We start from the raw sequence: 13,723 nt of genomic DNA, 5'->3' as shown, positions 1-13,723 counted from the left end.
CTTGCTGGTCCCGAAATGTATAGTTTGGAATGGACACATTTAGTAGTTGGCAGAAGCCCACATTGGTGCCTATCAAGCCAGGAACACACAAGACAAGTCAGGCTAAGGTCAAGCTCTGGTTGACTCAATCAGTAACGATACAACAAGCCACTTTTACTTTTTAAATATTTTTAAATTAAACTTATCGTGGTGACACTAGTTGGCAAAACCATACAGGTTTCAAGTGTACAGCTCAATAAAACATCATCTGCACACTGTGATCTGCCCATCGCCCCCAAGCAAAATCTTTCTGTCCCCATTTTCCTCTGCCTTTGCCCACCTCCACCTAACCCCCACCACCCCCTCCCCTGTGGCGATCACCACACTATGGTCTGTGTCTATGTGACATGTATGCATGTGTTTTGGTTAATCCCTTCACCTTCTTTCATCTTGTCCCTCCTCCCCCCACCCCTCTGACACTTGTCAGTCTGTTCCACGTACCCATGTCTCTGTTTCTATTTTGTTCGTCAGTTTATTTTGTTCATTAGGTTCCACATATGAGTGAGATCATATGATATTTGTCTTTCTCTGACTGGCTTATTTCACTTAGCACAACAATCTCCAGGTCCATCCATGCTGTCCCTTTTTTTATGGCCGAGTATATTCCATTGTGTAAATGTGCCAAAGATTTTTTATCCACTCATCCACTGATGGGCACTTGGGCTGTTTCTAGATCTTGGCTATTGTAAATAACACCACTATGAATATAGGAGTGCATATATTCTTTCAAACTAGTGTTTCACATTTCTTAAGATATATTCCCAGAAGTGAGATTCCTGGGTCAAAAGGCAGTTCCATTTTTTTAAAATCTTTATTCTTAAAAGCATTATTATAAATATGTCCCCTTTTTTCTTCCATTGACCCCTTATAACCCATTCCCGGCCCTCGCCCCAAGCTTCCACACCCAATTGTCTGTATCCATGGGTTATGGATATATGCATACAAGTTGTTTGGTTAATCTCTTCCCACCCCCACCTTCCCTCTGAGATTCCAGTCTGTTTCATGCTTCTATGACTCTGGATCTATTTTGATGAAAGACTGCTTCTTTACATATATATATTATTAATTTTTTACAGAGAGGAAGAGAGAGGGATAGAGAGCTAGAAACATTGATGAGAGAGAAGCATCAATCAGCTGCCTCCTGCACACCCTCTATTGGGGATGTGCCTGCAACCAAGGTACATGCCCTTGACGGGAATCGAACCTGGGACCCTTCAGTCCCCAGGCCGACGCTCTATCCACTGAGCCAAATGGGCTAGGGTCTGATTGGTATTTCTGGTTTCCTTGAATATATTCCTAGTAGTGGGATAAATGGGTCAAATGGGAGTTATATATTCAATTTTTAGAGGAAATTTTATACTGTTTTCCATAATGGCTGCACCAATCTGCATTCCCACCAACAGTGCACGGGGGTTCCCTTTTCTCCACATCCTCACCAGCACTTCTTGATTTGTTGATGATAGCCATTCTGACAGGTGTGATCTTTCATTGTGGTTTTAATTTGCATCTCGGATGATTAGTGACATTGAGCATTTTCTCATATGCCTATTGGCCATTTGTATGTCCTCTTTGGAGAAGTGTCTTTTCAGGTCCTTTGCTCATTTTTTATTGCATTGTTTGTCTTCCTGGTGTTGAGTTGTATAAGTTCTTTATGTATTTTGGAAATTAATCCCTTACAGATATAGCACTGGCAAATATATTCTCATTCAGTGGGCTCCCTTTTCTTTTTCTTAATAGTTTCTTTTGTTCTGCAAAAGCTTTTTAGTTTGATGTAGTCACGTTTGTTTGTTTTCCTTACCTAGGTGATGTATCTGTGAAAATTCTGCTATGAGAAATGTCTGAAATTTTACAGCCTATGTTTTCTTCTAGGCTTTTTATGGATTCGTGATTTACATGTAAGTCTTTTATCCACTTTGAGTTTATTCTTACATATCGTGTAAAATAGTGGTCTAGTTTCATTTTTTTCATGTGCTGTCCAATTTTCCCAACACCATTTATTGAAGAGACTAGCTTTTCTGTGTGTTTTTGCCTCCTTTGTCAAATATTAATTGACCATAAAGGCATGAGTCTATTTCTGGGCTCTCTGTTCTGTTCTGTTGATCTATATGCCTATTCTTAGGCTGTACCAGAATACAATAAGCCACTTTTAGATTCAAACGCTTTGTTACTTATTTAGAGAGTGAAAAGAAGAAGCCAAAGGTGCCAGCTCCCCGTGATCCCTGTCCTACACACCGAAAAGGACGACACTGAAACAAAGGGGTCATATGACTGCAGTGTGAGTTATGAGGACCCTGTTGCTTAGGAGCCCCTTCTAGGCTCCAGCTATGCGGTTTCATATTGTGTAGCTCCATCGGTAGGAAGGCTGTGGCACGAAGTCCTGCACCTCTTCAGACAGTCTCCCAAGGGAAACAGAGAAGTGGGTGGAAGATAGCTTCTCCCCTTCTGGTTTGAAAGGATCACAAGGCATTTTCCCAAGACAGATTAGCTGCAGTTCAAGCCAGCTCTTGCCTCCATGGCTTATTTGGATATCTGCAAGGTGGTTGGTTGACATGGCCAGAGCCTTTCCCTTATTGGCCTGTGGGATAAGGCTATCACATTGCAGAAAGCTTAACAGGAAACCTGTAAATTCTTCCCTAGTCCCCATTTAGGATAGTAAATCATAAATGATGTCATGTCCCCAGGGGAAATAGCAGGGTTTAGTGCAACCCTTAGAGACCTGATAGTTGATAGCCCCCATCTTATTTCTATTTCCACCAGTCTGGCTCCCACAAAAACAGACAGATTCAGGAGGCGACAGAAGACTACTGCAAATTCAACAAAGTTGTAGCCACAGTTGCAGCTAAGGGGGGCCAGAGCAGAAGTACCTATTTAATCTCTCCCCACACGGCTATGTCCTAAGTAAGAATAACATATCAAGTCAAGAGAATTAAGGAGAGCCTGTAGAGGCCTCGTAGGCAATGAAAAGATAGAAAAAAATAACCCTTACCCCTAGCGAAAGGCCAATATATGAGATTTGTATTCAGATTTCTGAGCACCAATTCATTCATTTGGATAATATCTAAATAAGGGGATACAAGCTTTTTAAAAATCCCGAGATGGAGCAGCGACACAGACTGTCTATGTTGGAATCTCATCGAATGTTTTATTGACCAGAAACAGTCAGTACTGCTCCCTGAAGAATGAGTAAATTACCCTACCCTTTTGAACTCAGGAAGGACCACGTGACTGGTTTGGCCAGTGAAACAGGGAAAGAATCCCCTCCGAGAACCCAGCACTCCCGCGTCCCAGTCCACAAAGCAGCAGCGACAGGTCTCCGATGACTCCAGGCAGCCGCGCGGCCGCTGGAAAGCGTGGAGGCAGGAAGTCCACGGGAGGAAGGCGGAGCCTGAGATTAGTGAACAGTCCCGGTGGAAGCCGGAGGGACCGAGAGGCCGAAAAGAGAAAAGGGCAGCAGTTTCACTTGGGAGCTAGACCGCCCGCCCCGGGACCCCGCCCCTCGCAGCCGATTCCGCGATAATACGACAAACTCCCGGGATTTCCCTCCAACTCCAGCTCAACACCCGAAGGGGCGGGGCCAGAGGACACCGCGGCGTCTGGCCCTCCGCTACTAGCTCTTCGGGATCTCGAGAGAGTTGCGTTTCTCGCGACATTTCCGGAGTCGCCCTTCCACGCGGAGTCGGGACGCGTGTGCTGTGACCGAAGTGCAGGGAGGGCGGAGACCGTGCGGGAGGGAGAAGCCCCTTTGGCCTGCCCTACGGAAGCCTGCGAGGGAGGGTGGTGACCGCTGCCCCGTCCAGCTGCCCCGATGCCCAGCGCCAGCGCCAGCCGCAAGACTCAGGAGAAGCCGCGGGAGGTCATGGACGCGGCGGAAGTGGGTTTCCCCCTTCCTCGGGCCCGGGAGGATAGACCCCTGGGCCGGAGCGCGTGGAGGGCGGGCGGAGGGTGAGCGGGACCCTGCCCTCGGGGTCCCTGTCGGCACCTCTCCTGCGGGCCGGGGTCCGGGCGCCCAGGGCCCTCGCCGAGACTCCGGGGCCTTGGCCAAGAAGCGTGGCCAGACCCTCTCCGGACCGGACCGGACCGCTTTCTCACCGGCCTGGCTCCCTGGCAGCGGGCCGCGGGGAGGGTGGACGTGAGGCTCCCCCTGCCCGGAAGTGGCAGCGCGGGGTCACCCTGGCGTCTCCCTGGCTAGGCACGTCCCTCACGTAAACCACCACCTCGGACACTGACAGTGATGAGTAAAACGGTCTGACTGTGTGTTTAGTGACCGTTTGCCGTGTGGCAGCTCTAAAGGACACTTGTCGTTTTTATTGTCTTTCTCCCTGTAAGTGATGGGGTGAGGCAGGAAGCTTAGAGGGCGATTGAGATGAAGGGACCCACAATCTTGGGGGGCAATTCCTAACACCCAGCTGTCCCTCGGTGCTTTTCCGAAATGAAAGTTTGATACCATCCTACAGGTCAGGTGTATTGTATTAAAACAGCCTTTACTCATGCCCGGCTCCTAATTTTCCTATTGTGGAATTACGAGTTTGTGATAAACTGCATAAGGAATGGGACATTTTAAGAATATGAGGTCGATAGGGGTTGCTGAAACACGAACTAATCGAGTGATGGCGAATCTTGAGCTCGGTGGGCCAGCATTTTGAAAAACCCTAACTTAACTCTGGTGCCCTGTCACATATAGAAATTTTTTGATATTTGCAACCATAGTCAAACAAAGACTTATATTTTTGGTATTTACTTTATATATTTAAATGCCATTTAACAAAGAAAAATCAACCAAAAAATGAGTTCGTGTGTCACCTCTGACACGTGTGTCATAGGTTCGCCATCACTGAACTAATCCATCTGTTGCCCTAATGCTATATTGTATAACTGTATCTTTTTACTAGGGCTAGGGTTTTCTTTGTCCTTAAGGTTGGTTGGTTTATTTTTGTATAAACACACAAAAACCTGAGTCCTCCAGATTAAAGGAGAGGATTCCAACCGATAGCAATAGAGTGATAAAAATGAATTATTTCATATGTATCTTAAGTTACCTTGTAAAATCTAAGGGAATTATTTTGGGTATTCTTTATCTGATTATATAAACTAATGCAACCTTGCAGATAGCTCAGGTCTAGATATAAGGTAGACATTGTGGCAGAGTTATGTCATTTTATAGCTAGAAGGCTCCTAAGAGATCATTTTAGAGGTTAAATGAGATTAAAAGAAAAGGTCACTTATCTATATATAATAAAGCCTAAGTGACAGTTAACCAGAACAACCGTTTGCTATGATGCACACTGACCACCAGGGGGCAGACACTCAACACAGGAGCTGCCCCCTGGTGGTCAGTGCGCTCCCACAGGGCAAGCGCTGCTCAGCCAGAAGCCAGGCTCATGGCTGGCCAGCAGTTGCCATGGCGGGAGCCTCTCCTGACTCCACAGCAGCAGGCGCAGTGGGCCCGGCTGAGCCTGAGTGGTGTGGCGCCTGGCCCTGATTCCGGCTCTTCTCTGCCACTTGGTGTGCTGCTACATCCCTCAGGGGATGTCCAACTGCTGGTTTAGGCAGTCGGACATCCCCTGAGGGGTCCCAGGCTGCGAGAGGGATGTCCGATTGCCGGCTTAGGACTGATCCCTAGGCTGGCAGGTGGACATCCCCCGAGGGGTCCTGGACTGCGAGAGGGCCGCAAGCTGGGCTGAGGGCTGCCCCCCCCCCCAAATCCCGCAGAAATTTTGTGCATTGGACCTCTAGTCTATTTAATAAATACAGTATTTTAAGAAAAACCTGAACCCTAGATCTCTTGTTTCCTGTTTCTGACTTTAAATCTGTAAAAAGAAATTTGATATTATATTGTCATTGTCACTTGCAACCTAGTATACTGAAGCTGATTTTTAGAAACAGGAAGCTGGTGGTGGTTGGGGGGGGTGGATTATGTTTTCCAAATGGAAAGTTGTAGTTAGCTTATATCCAACATCTTCAGTTTCTAAAAATGTGACATCTGGTGCTCAGAAAGCTTACCAAAAATGTTGGTTCTCTTTGAACATCTCTTCCTGTAATAGGAAGTTAATAAAACTGTGGTGCTTCATCCTACTCCCTTCCAGGAAATTTATATCCCTCCTTTGAAGTAGGTTAATCTCATTTTGAAGAAGATAGTTACGATGTGTTGTACATGTGTAAATTTTATCTGAGAATGCTATTAATTATGGTATATCCATCCAAGAGTAGTGATCTTTCAAACAAACTAGCCAGAAACCGGGTGCTTATCCTTTTTCTATAGAGTACATATGTAAATAATATGACAAATTTCCACACTTTAAAACTACGACTCTTTGAATTAATAAAGTGGTCCTGAAAGTGAAAAGGAATTTATTTTTACATTGTTGTTTGTATTTATGTGTTTACTGTGCTATTATTTTTTTTTAAATAAAACGTTATAATGCAAAACATTTTTTGTAGGATTATGCTAAAGAAAGATATGGAGTATCTTCAATGATACAGTCTCAAGAAAAATCAGGTTAGTAGCTATGTGATAATAAATAAAGCTGTTTTTCTCCTAATTCCAGGGAAATTCTTCATGAAGTTTTAATTAAGGTTGACATAACTTTGAAAAACATAAATGACAGTAATAACTCAAGCAGATGTTATAATCCTGTATAAACATTTGTCAGTTTGGTTGGGGTTCCTAATCTAGAAAGGGAAGAAAATACATTAAATGAGTATATTTTAAGAGTTAAATTATATTAAAAAGATATTCCTAAGTGATTAGGTAAAATATTTAAGATTTAACTCTGGCCCAGGAGATAAAAGAATGTTAATAGTAACTACCTTCATCATATACAGCCTTTTTGCATGCTTTATGAGGCTACCTTCTTTACTCTCCCCTTGATTTTATTAGATTTCTTTAAAATTGATTTGTCACATATTGTTTCTCTCAGACCTGTAGGTTTTCTATTTTTAAACATTTGCCTTTTGTTTTTATTTACTTATTTATTTGTGTTTTCAATAGATTATCTTAACAATCATTTTTCTTATGGTAGACACTCCAAAGACCAAATATTGTCTTTCAGTCTTTGGTACACCTGCAGATCTTTAAGTTCTGGCCTGTTGGAAGTACTTCTAATTTACAGACTTGCCTATGAATGTTATGCTTTGGAAATAGCATATCTCCGGGTTAATTTTATTGGATTCAATTTATTGCATGATCATAAAATCACTTTCCTTCCCAACTTTTTTCCGAAAAGTGCCAAATAATTGGCTAAAAATATACCAATTCCAAAAGATACAGATGGTGAAGTAAAATAATTGAATATAAAATGGGATAGAAGCAATATAGTTTGGAGATAACATTCCCCTGCCAGAGTAAGCAAGAGGGGTCATTCAAGACTTTGTTTTTAGCTTAATTATCTTCCTGAACTGGACTTCCTTCAGCTGTAACACAAAGATGCCCAATGGAGTTTCAATTTATTACGTAAGTCCCAATCACCCTTTGCCATAATTACTGTTCCCATTTGGCTGGCAAATCCAGACAACTGTTTTCCACTTATACGCTCTCCCCACCAGAGGGAAAAAAAACTATGTATGTTTACAGTAGCATAACAGTAAAATTCTGCCTTTGGTTTTATCTCTGCTAAAATCCTTATACTTTATTCATGCAAAGTTTCCTTCCCTATTTGCTTCCATTTCTCCAAATTTCATCATTCTAATGCCAGTGTCTTAAGAGTGTGGAAGAGGCAATCGTTTTTTTAAACTGAAACCCTACTGCCACTAATCAATCATTGGTGCAAGTGTGACATGTGCCTCAAGTATGTGTAGATATGTTAAAGGTTGAGAACCCCTATGCTAATTAGTTGGAATACCACATGAAAGAAGGGCTATTATTCTGTCTTTTTCAAAGTACTATTAAAGTTACCCTAGTCATGACATTTATTTATGTCTCCTCAGGTTTATGTTATGTTTCATTTGATTTTTTATTGCCTAGTTATTAGTAAGTCATTGGCTTTTTCAATTTTGGCATTTCCAAATCTCTTAAATGTTTATGCTATTCTGTCTGTCTTTTCTCTTTCATACTTTGCTTTGCCTAAGTTTACACAGCAGACTTGGGAGTTGGTTTAACTCATAAGGTCTGTTGCCAATGTTTTGTAGAAATTCTCTTGTGATACCCAGTGGCTTAAAAATTCCTCATTCATTGTCTGCTTTGGGCAGTGAGAACCATTGTATTCTCCTGTAATTTTCCTATTTGCTTCAAGAGACAAATTATAAGTATGTTTAGACAAAGTAGGTAGAATAAATATATTTGTTTAGTATTGGTTTTGTGTTTTTTTGGGGTGGGGGGTTTGTTTGTTTTTCATCCTCACCCGAGGATATTTTTCCATTGATTTTTAGAGAGAGAGAAAGACAGAGAGAAATATCAATATGAGAGAAACACATCGATTGGTTGCCTCCTGCATTAGCCCTGACCATAGCCGGGGCCGGGCCAGGGAAGAGCCTGCAACCGGGGTACATGCCCTTAATTGGAATTGAACCTGGGACCCTTTGGTCTACAGGCCAAAGCTCTACGCACTGAGCCAAACCGTCTAGGGCTTTGCTTAGTATTATAACTAGGTTTCACTGCACAAGATACAGTAGGTCCTTGGGTTACCTCGGAGATCCGTTCCTACCGGCGACGGCGTAACGCGATTCGCCGTAAGCCGGAACCCACCTATGTAAGCACCTACATCATTCACATGGAGCACATACACAGCAGTAATGAAGTGAAGCAGTCAAAAATATTTAAAAGAAAGATAACAATTCCTGACCTTTACTTGTGGTAAATAAATAATAAAAAACATAAAGCACATACGTACATACGTTGAAATGACGGAACTTTTTTATAAATACTGTAAATGGGAGATGGCAACGTAACCACGAAACGACGTACATCGAGTCCAGCATAACCCGAGGACTGCCTGTAATGACAAACTTTATTAGTTAGGCAACATAACCCTTGAGAAAGATCTTTTACTACTCTTGATGTGATGTGATGTGATGTCTATTATTGTTTTTAAGTAATACGTTTTAAATTTAATATTCAAATTGTTGCATATTTAAAAAATAAAATGATTTCTGGATCATTATTGCCTCATATCACTATCTTCACGTAATAGTTTTTTTGTTTGGAGGACTCTAGATGGATATATTGGAGGACACAATTGTTGGGCCTCACATACAGAATTTATTGGCTTACATAACTCTATGGCAGTGGTTCTCAACCTTCTGGCCCTATAAATACAGTTCCTCATGTTGTGACCCCCAACCATAAAATTATTTTTGTTGCTACTTCATAACTGTAATTTTGCTACTGTTATGAATTGTAATGTAAATATCTTGATATGCAGGATGGTCTTAGGCGACCCCTGTGAAAGGGTCATTCGACCGCCAAAGGGTCCTCAACCCACAGGTTGAGAACCTCTGCTCTAGAGAAAAAAGGTGAGATGGCATAAGGCATGATTGCATCTAGAGCAGTGATGGCGAATCTTTTGAGTTCGGCGTGTCAGCATTTTGAAAAACCCTAACTTAGCTCTGGTGCTGTGTCACATATAGAAATTTTTTGATATTTGCAACCATAGTAAAACAAAGACTTAAATTTTTGATATTTATTTTATATATTTAAATGCTATTTAACAAAGAAAAATCAACCAAAAAAATGAGTTCGCATGTCACCTCTGACACGCGTGTCATAGGTTCACCATCACTGATCTAGAGGCTCAATCAGCATCTTTAAGGCTTTCTGTCTGTATTTCTTGGTTCTGCTTCCCTTAGGTTATTTGGCTTTATTCTCTCATCCTACAAACTCAGGTAGTGGGACAGATGGTGGCTGCAGCCCTGGACCTATAGTATCCAGTGGTCTGCAAACTGCGGTTTTCAAACACTAGCTTGTTGTTTAATTAGGGGCTATGATTCCAACTCAGGAGTTTTTGCTTTATTTGGTTTTGTTTTTCCCACAGAGTGGTTATTTCTTCAACAAACACACCTCTTATCAGAACCTGGCTAAGATCCTCCTGGAATTTCAAATTTCCCAGTATCAAAGATGCAGTAAAACTTTGGACAAATAGTTTTATATACTTCTCGCGAGCCGCGGTTTGCTGACCACGGGCCTATACCATCCCAGCTCAGCAAGCCCAGGGGAGAGCTTCATTCCCAGTGTCTGTATATTAAGTCCCAGAGAAGGACTTTGATTAGCCCAGTTGGAGCAACATGCCTTTCCCTGGATGAGTCACTGTGTTCTAGGGAATGGGGTACCAATGATATTACTGTAATTAACCAAGTTACTAATTAATTGGAAAGGAGCAAAGGGAAGGCCAGATAATATAGGCATGCCATTTGTTCAGCTTTTCCAGAAAGCTGCAGTTTAACATGCTCCAGGTCTGCTTCCCACAGATCCTCGGGGGGAAGGGTCTGGACAATAGACGCATGCCTGATAAGATATGGGTGGTGTGGGAAGGTGCTTGTCTGTCAGTCACACCTGGGAGTAGGTTATTGCCAGAATAGGCATGGCCACTGCTAGGGGGAGAAATCTGAGATACAAAAACTGAACGGAGAGAGTTCTCTCTCGGCTGTCTTGTGCACTGGGCTCGCAGCTCTCTTGTTGCAGGAGACACTCTCCCTTGCACCTGGCCTCCATGGCCCACAGTCACGTGGACCCCACACAATGGACCAGTGGACTGTAACTAGCCTGATGCTCTGCTGGACTCAGCTCCACCATTGAACAGAGTCGGTGGATACTGGCTTTGCTTTTAGCTCTGCTGCATCCCCAGCTGCACATTTCCAGAACTGGTTTAAGGGAAGTAGGACTTTTAAACTGAGAGATAAGACGCTGTACAGATAAAAATCACTCATTTTCCCGGGTGAGTCTTAAAAAACGTTTTCTCAGAATATTGTAAGAACCCCATTCCCACTAGCAGCGGAGAAATTCCACCTGTGCAATTCTCCAATAACACCATGACTATCCAGGCCTGGCAGAGAAACCTCCCCTTTGGCTAGCTGACTTACGTACTGTGACAGGCAAGCTCAAATACCATGGCCACTTAGGCAAAGGTGGATGAAGATAGATTGTAGTTGGCCTTATAAATCAATAAAATGTTCAGCACCTATGCATTTTGAAATTCTCTTTGACTCCAGTATAGACTGAATTAGGGAATCGGGATTATCAGAAGGTTATTGCCGTAATTTAGACAAAGTACTTTGGGATGGTGGCAGTGAAGATAATAGAATTGGATAGAGTTTTTTTTTAATCCTCACCTGACGATACGTATTTTAGAAAAAGAGGAAGGGAGAGACAGAAAATGAGTGTGAGTGAGAAACATTAATTGAGTGCCTCTCATACATGCCCTGACTGGGGATCGAACCTGCAACAACCTGCAACCTTTTGGTGTATAGGTGACCCTCCAATTGAGTCTCCTGGTCAGGGCCTCGAGAATTATATAGGTTTTAGAGATATATTTAGAAAGTACAATTCACACATTAAGAAGGCGTCAGAGGTTGAAAACTAAAGTAATACCGAGTACTTATGCTTGCTGTCAAATCAAAATAATTATGATCTCTGTAAATTCTGAATTACTAAATTTGTTTCATTTATTCACTGCAGATCGAGTTTTGGTTCGGGTTAGCAATTTGACTGTACAAAAAGCTGATGAAGTTGTTTGGGTGCGTGCAAGGGTTCATACAAGCCGAGCTAAAGGTAAGGTTGATTTAATGAGTAAAGAAAGGCCTTTGGTTAAGGAATCTAAATTTTTTGTTTTGCGTATATTTCACAGACTAAAGTAAATCTTCAAAAATAAAACAAAATCCCCTTTGTTTTCTTTTTAAAAACTGTAAAATATTAGTCTGTGTTTAATTAATTTTAGATTTTTATAAGATCGCCTTAAATATAAGTTGACCTTAAAAACTCAGATGAAACCTAATAAGGTATTGATTTAGCATTTCTCATAAGTTTAATTTTTTGACGTGAAGAGTGTTTTTGAGAAGCTTTTCATTTGTTCATATTCTTATATTGTGATATTTAGATAGGGAGAGAGGTAGAAGAGATAAAAGGCTAAGACTGGGTTACCCAATACAGTAGCCACTGACTACATGTAGTTATTAAAATCCAATAGCTCAGTCACTACATGTATTTTGAGTGCTTAACTGCCACAGTCGCTAGTGGCTCCTATATTGCACAGACAGTACAAATACAGAATATTTTTTCTCATTGTAGAAAGTTCCATTAAATTAGCATTAACAACAGAAAAGAAGAGTAAGCATAGTTTAGACAAACCTTAGTTCCTTATGGAAAATTGTCCTAACCTAAAGTGTTCAAAATTATCTAAAAATATTAATGACATTAGTTTCTAACTTTTTCACATTTGATCATCCCTACAAATTTGTGATGTAGGCAGAACAGGCTTTGCTATTGCCCTTTATAAATGAGGAGACTAAAACTACTTGCCCAAATTCTCATAGTAATTGGTGGAATACAAACAAAATCTAGAAGCTTTCTAAAATACCTTCTGTCTCTCTTAGAGTTCATTGCTTCTATAGCATTTAATACATTCTGTAATATAGCATTTTTGACATTGCGTTTTAAAATACTTATTATAGAATTAATATGGGCTTATTTTTTAAAAAAATATATTTTATTGATTTTTTTTTAAGAGAGGAAGGGAGAAAGAGAGAGATAGAGAGGAAGAAACATCGATGAGAGAGAAACATTGATTCAGCTGCCTCCTGCACACTCCCCACTGGGGATGTGGCCGCAACCAAGGCACATGCCCCTGACTGGAACCGAACCTGGGACCCTTCAGTTCGCAGGCTGACGCTCTATCCACTGAGCCAAACCGGTCAGGGCTGGGCTCATTTTTAAAATCCCAACATTTTATACATATGTCTCACGCTCTCAAGGTCAGTACTTTAAGAGTTTGTCTATTCTTCCAGTATTCTTCTCCCAAGTAGATGAATGCTAGTAGACTTTGAGAAGAATAGTGCTGGAATATTAACTTTTTAAAAATGTTGATTTGCCTTCCTGAAAGGTTGGGCCATTTATTCTACCAATAGATATATCACATTGTATTGTAATCCCTGATTTACTTGTCTTTCTCCCACTAGTGTGGGATTTTTGTTCTGTTTAAAATATGCACTTTGTTTCCTGAACATGGTTATTTAACAAATTAAAAGATAGAATACATGCTACAAGTAAGGCTGAACCAAGCATACTTCTCTTCACATCTATCCCCAAAATGGAACAATTTGAGTATCAATAAGGATAATTGCAGTGAATTGAAACATATCAGATATGTTTAAATCTGTAAGTACATATTAATGCTAAGACAAACAGAAAACCTAGTTGGTCACCAATGCAAACAGTTCATTATTTTGAAACCGTATCATTTCTGTATGAGTTGTATATCACTGGCTAACCAAATGGTAGATGTAGAGAAGTGTCTTTTTATTTTTTAAGAAGTATCTCTTTAGAGAGGTATTCCAACTAATAAAATGAAAAAGAGCATATTAGACCGTCACCATTTTGTTCCTTATAAATTACCTAGGTACATTGATGGTCAGTGATTGCTAATAACAGAATAGAAAGATAACCAGAAATATTTTACGTCTATTTATGAAAGAACACAATACCATACCATTCAATGAAATACTATTGCCTAAAAAATTGTTCCGGAATCTCATTAAGCCT

At 41.2% G+C, this 13,723-nt stretch overlaps 1 protein-coding gene across 2 annotated transcripts in view; it reads left to right on the top strand.

The window, feature by feature from the left end:
- The first annotated feature begins 3,628 nt into the window (after window positions 1–3,628).
- Window positions 3,629–13,723, top strand: part of DARS (aspartyl-tRNA synthetase) — a 73,083-nt gene continuing 62,988 nt past the window's right edge. Inside the window, exons 1-3 of one of the 2 annotated variants that reach the window (XM_006773094.2) lie at window positions 3,629–3,910; window positions 6,478–6,535; window positions 11,645–11,737. In XM_006773094.2, coding sequence (XP_006773157.1) covers window positions 3,845–3,910; window positions 6,478–6,535; window positions 11,645–11,737 — 217 coding nt within the window. In that variant the 5' untranslated portion in view covers window positions 3,629–3,844. Of the gene's footprint in view, window positions 3,911–6,477; window positions 6,536–9,451; window positions 9,487–11,644; window positions 11,738–13,723 lie in introns of those variants that run through there. The other variant, XM_015570055.1, reaches the window with a different exon arrangement.

The sequence above is a fragment of the Myotis davidii genome, unplaced genomic scaffold (genome assembly GCF_000327345.1).
Source record: "Myotis davidii unplaced genomic scaffold, ASM32734v1 scaffold426, whole genome shotgun sequence".
NCBI lineage: Eukaryota > Metazoa > Chordata > Mammalia > Chiroptera > Vespertilionidae > Myotis > Myotis davidii.
Note: the sequence above shows the minus strand (reverse complement) of the source record. Positions and strands in the feature narration are given on the sequence as shown.